Raw genomic sequence first — 10106 nt, forward strand, 5'->3', positions numbered from 1 at the left:
AATTTGTATAGATTTTTTTATGTATTATTTGCTCCCTACAATTAAAAAGGTGAAAAAAGATTCGAATCCGTATCCGATCCGTATTCGAATTTTTATATCTATTATTTGAGAATATATATGATAAATTTGAGGTTTAGTTTTTATGAATATTTACAAGATCAATGTTAAATACAATGCTATGAATTTACATAGTAAATTCTATATCTTATTTGTCTATAATCGAAGAAAAATGACCAAAAATCTAACATTCGAATAAACATCCGAATCCATCCTTACCTGCTACCCCTGCTGCCGAGCCCCTGCCGCTGCCCCTGCTACCCCAACTATCGCGCCCCTGCCACTGCCTTGTTGCCGCGGCGCCGCCCCTGCTGCCGGCGCAGGAACTCGACGCGGGGCGGACGAGGCCGACCGGTGGGTGCTCCAATTGCGGGTGAAGGCGGCCGGCCAGCACCAGAGGTCGAGGCAGACGGAACATCCCTCGATCCCCTCAGTTTCGCACCGCATCCCTCCTCCCAGTTTTCCTCAATTTGATTTGAGGCGTTTTGTTTGATTCGATTAGTTCCATTCTCCTGTTCAGCCCTTTACCTTGTTAGCCATCGGCTTGTTTAGCTAACTGTTTGATCATGAATCGGGAGGACAGATTAGGATGACTTAATTTTACTTAGAAGATCTGGATTAGTTGTTATATTCATCATTTATGTATCCATAGTTTTGAAATTAGGGCTGGTACATCTATTGGCATATTTGTGATATTAGTCTATTTGATCTAATAGTAATATAATTATATAGTTAAGATACTTAAAAAATATAAGAATTATTGAATTTGGCTCCTATTCAGCAAAAAATTGAGATATCATCAGCCTCAGGGGTATTTCAGATATTTTACCATTCAACTCAGATAATCGACTCAAAATAATCAGGATTGCCAAACACCCAGCTTATCCAGACAGCCGATTCTCCAGAAAAGCGGAAATAAACAGAGCCTAAGGCACAAACACAGAATCCAAGATTGGATTATGAGAATCCAGAATTCGGATTTCATAATCTGAGGGATTCCAAACAGGGCCTAAATTGGTGCTAATCTTTATCCTTGTTATTTCCGGTTGAGGATCAGTGTGCTAATCTTTATCCTTGTTATTTCCGGTTGAGGATCAGTGTGCTAATCTTTATCCTTGTTATTTCCGGTTGAGGATCAGTGATGACATATCTTATACAAAACATATGTGGATTTTTTAGTACTATCTCCATCTCATGAAAAGCGCAATCCTAATTTTTTAGACAGATTAGTGTTATTGGAACATGATCATATTACCCTTTGTAATTGTTTTAATCCCTTTGATTTAGGCATATAAGGTGTTCAATTTCCATGGAGTTAGTTAATATGCAGATAATTAATTCCTAATTGATTTATTGAAAGGACAAGGCAGTAAATTATTGCTAGAATTGCACTTTTCTCTAGGACCTTTTTGAATCATGTAATTGCACTTTTCATGGGTCTATCAAGAACATTCTTTAGAAAACAAACGGTAAAAGCTAAGCTATATTGTATATATACATTAAAAATCATGCTTATGTTTTTGTTGCAAAGTGTCTATTTTTCATTTGTAGTGAAAAGATAATCAAGCACATTAACTCATCTTAACAACTCTAAATAAAATCATGCTAGTCTATGTTCTTCATTGTTCTAACTTCTAATTAACTACTAATAACATATGATGAAGAAAACCCACGTGGATTTTTCGAAGTGCTTAAATTTTAGGTAAACTGAGATACTCAACCAAATTAGTCTCTTTACAATATGTAATTCTTAACCAAAGTTAGAGTGATGCCTTGTATAGAGTGTAATGCGTAAAAAGAATGCACAAGTAAGGATTTCTTTGCAGAAGTCCATTGTAAAAAATAAAATAAAATAATGTGTCAAGATTTGTCAAGTTGTTATGATTACTAAGACCATCAAGAACATTCTTTAGACAATAGACCGTAAAAACACTAAGCTACATTGTCTATTCATTAAAGATCATATTTTTATTTAAAGTGAAAAGACAACCAAGCACATTAATCTGTTGTAACGGCTCTAAATTAAATTCATGCTAACCTATATCCTTGTTGATTCCAGTGGACTGATAACGTATCCTGAGAAAAATTTGCATCAATTCTTAGTAGCACGTAATTTTTAGATGATGAGATACTCATACCAAATTAGACTCATTGCGGTATGTAATTGTTAAAACAAAGTTAGAATAATGCCTTACTCCGAATGTGATGCCTAAAACGAATACAAAAGTAAGGATTTCCTTGCATAAGTCCATTCTAGTTATAAAAAAAATACACTGCCAAGATGTGTCAAAATGTTGTTATCTTCTTAAGACCGTCCAGGCAACAAAAGTTGTATATTCTCTAAGAAAGGTATTCATTTGAACTTAAATGTTAAATCATCTTGTATCCGTCTGATGTACTGCTCGAAAATTAAATTGGTAAATCTTGATTCTCCCTAGTTCTCGTATACATCCGATGTAAGACTCAAAAATTAAACTTGTGGTAATCTTGTTCCTTACTATTTTGGGTAGAGTGGCAACATATTTCAAGGCACATATTTGCAAAATAAATTTACGAAATAAACATGTAGAGATTGAAATTTTGGAACTGGAAATGAAAACCTGATAAGTGAAGGGCTATTATGCTAAAATTAAGGAGGAGAGAGAGAGAGGACAGACAGAAGAAAAACCGTGTCCGATAAATAACCAGAGCTGTCTCTATTCACCCTCTCCGTCGCCTCCCAATAAAAACGCCACCGCCCCACTCACCGGAGCCCGGCCGCCGGGATGCCTCAAGATTCGCGCCCAGCGGGGATGCGCCTCTTCGGCGTCACCATCGCGCCGGTACCACCGCCGGCGCCCGAGGCGGATCCGCCGGACCGGGATCCGAGCCCCAACCCGCCCGTGGCGGTCAGGGAGGACGTGATGCGCAAGTGCAAGAGCATGGGCAACCTCGCCGCCCTTGGCGCTGCCGCGGACGGCGGAGGAGCTGGCGCTGACGGTGGAGGTGCCGGCGACGGGTACCTCTCCGATGGCGGGCTGATGCAGTCGTCCGGGAAGCGGCGGAGGGCGCAGGAGAGGAAGAAAGGTGCCGCCTTTTGCTCTTTTCTTCTGTCTATACAAAATCTTCCTTTTGATGCTGAAATGTGTACAAATACGCAAAGATCTGATGAGCAATAGTCCCATTTCCGCGGTAGGAATGTTTATTTTGGTCCTAGAGTGTTTGGAAGTAGGGAGGTGCCGCACTTGTGAGTTTTTTATACGCAGAAATGCTATCCTATGCATTGCTTTAGAGGTAGTATTTTCGAGTATTGGTTTATTTTTCTTGTACAAGTGATTGGTTTATCTGGATGGAGCTCTAGATTTATTAAAAGCATGAATCTTTTTTCCTTTCCTAGTATTGTACCCTAGCCTGTATGTTGCATCCATTTATTGCGATTGGCGTATGGATTCATTTAATGTGCAAAACATCCTTTATTTGTGTTAAATTATGAGTATATCTTGATGTACTTTCCATGTCACAGTTATTTGTGTAGCTGTTCATGCATATCTGATCCAAATGATGTAGACTAGCGAGTTTGTTTTGTTCATATTCACTCTGGTGGACGATTGGGAAATACAGAAGTGACCAGGAGATATAAGTTTGTAATTTGTCCTTCTAGACTAGGAAACGGATACGTGTCAATGTCGGACACCCAATGTCGGACACCGAGACACAACCTCAGGGACATGTCCATGCATCATAGCTTCTAGTGACATTGGGTGATGTAGACTAATTTAATAACATAAGGATCAGTTATGAGTTTGTACTTTTGTCGGTCACCAGACATGTTCCTTATTTGTGGCATGATGGGTGGCCAGTGTTCTAAAAAACGTTTTTAAACGTCGTTTAATCTTGATTAAATGCTGAACGGTGGCCAAGCGTTGCATTTAATCACAGTGTCGTTTAATCACAACACACGTTTAATCATGTTCAATCTACGTTTAATCACAAAAAACTCTAAACCATAGGCAAGCGTTCGCCTAGCGTCTAGCGTTTTTTAGAACCTTGTGGGTGGCTATGCTGGACTGTATGGTGCTTATACATTTCTTTTTGCATCATCACAGGCATAAGAAAGAAAATTTTGATTCTTATATTCTGGTGATTTGTGGAATTGGAGATTGGATTTATTCAAGCTATATTGTGGTTAGAAAATTAAGCTTTGTCTTCTATGGGGAAGTACCGACATGTGATGCTGAATGCTGCTATTTTACAGTGCCTAGTTGGCTTATATACTGTCAGCTAACTGAATGATTGTATTAATTGAAAACTCTTTTCGTGCGTTACCCTGATGTATGCAGCCCTGTTTGATGCCATCATCTGTCCTTTCCGATAATGCATGACTTATGCAGTTGTAGTCTTGTAGGTGACTTTAGGAATCCATTTCTCTAGTGACTGATGCTGTATGGTGAAATTCAAGCTGAAAGTTGTTGACTGGCTGCAGTTATTATTGTATTTGATTTTGATGAGTTACTGTGTTAGTTTGTTAGTATGATTTCTCTTATTTTATTAGATATATATGGGGCTATCATTTTGCAATCATGCCCCAAGCTTCCAGTGAGTTGTTGTTGGTTATAAAATTGAAAATGTACCCAGTGGCGGAGCTTGACCTTGAATTTCAAACAAATGAGGGGGGGCCGCTCTTTTGCTACAGTAATGAACAGTAGCCATTTTACTATTCACGTAGTGGGAATTTTCATTGGCCAGGGGGGGCCAAGGCCCCCCTTGGCCCCAATAAAGCTCCACCAGTGAATGTACCAGTTCTTGTTTAGCCTTTGTTGTTGTTGGTTATCACCAGTTTAGACTCTAGAAGTGTATCCAGTTGTTTTGCTTGGCAAAGCAAGTGGCCATGCTTGGGGCTCTGGAGTGATGATGAAGTATCATATGGACTTACACTAAATACACTTGAATAAATGATGAATAATATATATTTTTTTACTCTATATTACATTTTAAATTGCTCTGGAGGTTTTATCAGAGCTATTAAATATGACAGTTGTTTTGACGATCCCTATGTAGAATGAGTAGATAATGCACATTTGAGAACTGAGGCTTATCCCTGCAGTGAAACCAATTTCATAAACTGATGGTGATGGTAAACTTTTGAAAACTGAAATATTTTGAGGCTTATCCAGTTGTTTTTTATTTGCAAAATTATTTACTGCATTTTTAGGCTTTTTTGGCCTGTTGTGCAAATTATCCTCTTATTTAGACAAACACCAACTTATATCAAATGCAGCAGAATTAGATTTTTCTTAGATGATGGAGGTGTCTCCCACCTACGCATCAACCTGAATCAGATAACATTTTATAAATCTTTTTGACAATTCTATTAGGGAGAGCCAATTCAAGAAGTTTTACATTATCGAGTTAAAGATGAGATATGTATTCATCTCCATTTTTCAGCTAGAATTTGCAAATGCATAACATCTTTCTATATCTAGTTCAATTCATTAACAATATTATTGCCACGTTGCAGCTGTTCCTTGGACTGAAGAAGAGCATAGGACATTTCTTGCTGGTCTTGAAAAGCTAGGGAAGGGAGACTGGAGGGGTATAGCGAAAAATTTCGTTACCAGCAGAACACCAACTCAAGTAGCAAGTCATGCTCAGAAATATTTTCTTAGACAGACTAATCCAAACAAGAAGAAGCGCAGATCAAGTCTTTTTGACATGATGCCAGGCGAGCTGGTACTTCCTACCAACCTATGGAGTACTACACTGACATCCCAAACATATTTCTAACCCATGCTTAAAACTTGTGAACTGCAGTCACCAGCACCCAATTGCCCCATCTTACCACCATCAATGGCAAAAGTACATGATGTGGTAGCTATGACGAGACAACTCCAAAATAGCAACTTGGTATGCTCCTGATCCTCACAGTTTAATATTGATACCATTCTTTCATAACTGAACTGGAATTACCAATCTCACTTTCAGGAAGGAGGCTCATCTTCAAACACAGCCAATATAGCACCTCAAGTTGGAAGAGATCTTCCCCCAGTTCCATCTTTTTGGGCAACAAATATGGACTCAAGCTTCAGCAAACTGAACCGCATGGTAAAGCTGATATGATACCACTTCTGTCACTGATGTATTTTGTTTTAATCCACTCACAACAAAGTTCCTAAAAGATTTCTAGGATAGATTATATTATCTGTTTCCTTTGATTGCTTATGGTTAGCAACTTTTTTTTTTCATCTTTCATCTATAGCATGGGGCATAATTAGCTCACCACAGTGCCACAGGCCACAGGCCACAGTATCAGTTATGAGATGAACCTTTGGATGTGGTACAGAAGAACAGTAGTACACTATGTTTCTGTTAAAGTAGCAAAAAGGGAAACCAAAAGCCTGTGTATATTTACCGAGAAGATAGGTTACGGGGAAAGTGAAGCTGCCTTAGTTATTTACTAGGTGCGCACAGTTTCTCCCCATTTGAGGACCATCCAAATGGTCACTAAAAAATTGAACTGGAAATGCAGATACAAAAATGGCGATCATCATTCAAAATTCATGTTCGGTAATAGATAAGAAAAAAGGCATTCAGTTGCAAAAAAAATAGTAAAGAAAAGCTATACTGTTTAGTGAACTTTGTCTTTGTTTCTCATGTGTAAACCGACCTGGAATTCTTCCATCAAATTGAGTACCGCCCTTTTGGCATGTACCTTTGTCGGACTGTAGACCACCCTAACCCTTAATTTTAAACCTTTTAGATCTCATTGTGATTTGTATGGTTGCTTGTCAGATATTGTTGAGCATGGAATAGGTCGGCTGCACAATGGATATCTTCCATGGTGTTGCATACCGATTGGCCATTGCATTTTAGTGTGCATTATTAGCCTTATGTATCAATCCAACAACTAGCAACGTTTCCCCCTTTTCCTAAGATATTTTTAGTTAACAGTTGTTGCTTTTCATATTGAAATACGCAACTTGCGAAATATGAAAAATCTTTAAACATGTACCTTTTAAACCAAGGTTATTTGGCACCTTAGCGTCTACAGGGGGACTACATGGTTTCAGAAACTTTTCCTATTAAAAAGCATGTAGCATTTCTTCTTTACTATTATGCAGTGTTCAATGTTGATCTTTTATGAGCTAGATTTAAAATTTTCATTGCTTATTGATCAACTCATGATTTTATCCTTTGTTAGGAGCCCTTATGGAGAACACCCTATCCATTCAGACCAATTCCAAGGTCCCCTGACGGGACATCTCCATCAACTCCTGTTGTTGCCAATATAGCTTCTCGGGTTTCCAAAGCTAACCCAACTGCATGTACTAGCACATCCTTGAGCCCGCGAAGTGATACATCATCATTGCCTCCGAAGGCAGATCCTCCAGCAGAGATGAAGGATTTGGAACTGACTGTTGCCCCACCCTCCCAACAAAACATGACCAATATGTCTTCCCAGAATGCGGTAGGCGTGATTCAAGTCATCTAAACTAATATTTTTTTTTGGAAGTTACATGTTTATTGACTGTTGATCAAATAATCATTAACATTCTATTAGCAATACATCAATTAAAAGCATGGGTTATAAGATAACCATTGTCTGTAATTTTTCTATGCTCCGATCATTTCATACCTGCTGCCTCTGTTTACCCACTGAAGTTGTGTGCATTGGTGCCGTGTGGATGCTGGACCTGTTTTTTATTCCCCCTTTTTACTCATGTTACTTCTATATATGTTTTAGGAATTGGCGCAAGCTTAACTGATCATTTTCGCTGCGTATGTATGCTGGTTGGAATCGAATGCAGTTCATGTGCATGCATGGTTCTCCACATTAGGCCCAGACAGAAGGTATATTATATTATTCAATGGAGAAAGTGACTGAAAAAAGTTAGGAAAACAGAATGCTGTCTGGTACTAGCATCATTATTGGCTTTACACCTGACCCTAATGTTTGGTACTTGGTGCTATGGTACAAGAAAAGCTTGGTGTATGTCTGTTACTCTAGTGTATCTGAAAGTGTTGGTTTAGGCACCTGCATGCATGTCTCCCTAAGTTTCTGGAGAAGTAATACTTGGTGCAGATTGCAGAACTGAAAGCTATGAAGAAGGGAAAATCTTTGAACAAATTATATGTAAGTCTGAGCATCACAGGTTTATAGGAAAGTCTAAGGCCTGGATGGATGCTAGTAATTCAGCATAGGAAGTTAGAAACTAGTCTCTAGTGTAGTGCAATACTCTGACGCTCTGCAATCTCACATGTACCCTAACACTCCAGTCTCCCCTTGGAACATTGGAATTGAAGTTACTAATACCTGCAGGAATTGAATTTACCCTATTATACTCTTGGTGCACAATTTTTCAGAAAGTTGACATTGTTCCATGTACTGCTGATCCTTATTCTGTTTCATATTTGGTGTTCACAACTTCTGAAAATCATATGAAAATTTAATGCTTGCAGCGATCACAAGACTTCCTTTTCTCCACAAATTGACAACTCATCCAAATTAAACTTGCACACAAAAGTAAATTAATCAAAAGTGAAACAAAACCGAGGAGTGTCACTCACACCTCTGGGCATGCATCAAGCTGTCGGTTGTCGCCAAGGCCTAGAACAAAAAACAGAGAGGAAATAATCTGGACAGTTAAGTTAGAGGAAAACTAAATTAAGAAAAGCCAAAGGGAGTAGGATAACAGTAAATTGTCGGCCTGCAATGCCATGGCCACTACTGCATTTCAAACCCTAACAAACTCTGATGTTGGAAGGATCCAAAACGAAGTATCGAGCGACGATCGGTCGATCTTTCATACATGTCAAAGTGAGCAAGGTGATGGAGGAGCGGGAGTGATGCCTCATCCAATTTTGTGCTTAGCTGCATTCTTACGGAAACCACACACCACAGTCCACATAGACGACAGAATCATGACCCTACTACTTCATGCTCTAGGATAGGAAGATCACAATGCAAGGCTCATCTGACCACCGCACTGCAAAAATTTTATTCATGCTATTTTTTTAAAAAAAACACACGCCCTTTCATGGAAGAAATTGAATTAATAATACACATGTGAAGAGGAAACTAACATATAAAATCAGCGAGAAAAGTGTGATTTAATCCGTCGGTCCACAGTGACATGCGATGGATCGTATCGATCATCTGCCTGTGACGTTCCAGCTAATTCCTTGCTTTGCAGAAGTCCAACCCCACCTAATGACCCCATACAAGGGATGCAAAAAGTTCCCGTTTCACCGACGGAATTCAGTTATGTTTATTCACTCATGGACGCATAAATTAAATTTTGGGTTGTCGGACTAATGAAACATTGCTCATTTGTGTATTTTCTTCGGCGAAATTAAGCAGACAGCAGTCCACATTCAGGGACTTGTTAGGTGCATTTTTGATAATAAGTTATGAAAAAGTGATGAAAGAACACTTTATTATGAATTACTTTATTTACAGCAGTAGTACACCAACACTAGTTGCTTGGAATCTTAAATGATTTTTTTTCCTCATTCAACAACTGTGACAAGAATACAATAGTATGTACCACGGCTGACACAAATAATTATGTACTGTCTGATTATTTTTAGGCTACCAAAAAAAAAGTCATATGTACGTACGGAGCATGTAATTAAATTAATCCTGAATGCGACATAGAAAGAGAAGATGCATATATGTGTATATAACTATAAGCACCACTGCATGGGTTTCTTTCATGTCGTTATCTCTCTTGGACGAACATAGCTGTCAACATGGGCCTATGCCTGCTGCCTAAGCTTTGTTTCAGCAAGAAGCTGCTGCTGTCCATTATTCTTATTCAAACTTGTTGCTCTCAGTGTTCAGCTAGGATTTGCACTGATCGAGCTAGCAACTAGCTAGCAATATTGTAGATAGAATTAGACCTCATTGTGCCCTGCTGGCTAACGTTGCACCTAACAATAATACTGATTCATCGAAGAATGCAGAATAATGTGTTGGCAAATTAATAATATATAGTGTTATTATTGTTCATGGAGAACAATGCCATCCATCTCTTGCGCGCGCGCACACTGGTCATCAGTGTGTGGGTGTG

General features: G+C 38.8%; 1 protein-coding gene across 2 annotated transcripts; it reads left to right on the forward strand.

Annotated features, from left to right (window-relative positions):
- Positions 1 to 1163: 1163 nt before the first annotated feature.
- On the forward strand, positions 1164 to 8389 carry LOC120679179 (transcription factor KUA1-like). 2 transcript variants are annotated; one of them, XM_039960684.1, is made up of 6 exons: positions 1166 to 3123; positions 5555 to 5766; positions 5848 to 5940; positions 6019 to 6138; positions 7235 to 7501; positions 7778 to 8389. In XM_039960684.1, the coding sequence occupies exons 1-6, from the start codon at positions 2823 to 2825 to the stop codon at positions 7793 to 7795; spliced, it is 1011 nt and encodes a 336-aa protein (XP_039816618.1). In that variant the 5' UTR covers positions 1166 to 2822; the 3' UTR covers positions 7796 to 8389. The 2 variants fall into 2 exon arrangements, with proteins under 2 accessions (XP_039816617.1, XP_039816618.1); XM_039960683.1 differs by lacking the exon at positions 7778 to 8389 and having other exon boundaries at positions 1164 to 3123; positions 7235 to 7668.
- The last annotated feature ends 1717 nt before the right edge of the window (positions 8390 to 10106 follow it).

The sequence above is a fragment of the Panicum virgatum genome, chromosome 6N (assembly GCF_016808335.1).
Source record: "Panicum virgatum strain AP13 chromosome 6N, P.virgatum_v5, whole genome shotgun sequence".
In the NCBI taxonomy this organism is placed as follows: domain Eukaryota; kingdom Viridiplantae; phylum Streptophyta; class Magnoliopsida; order Poales; family Poaceae; genus Panicum; species Panicum virgatum.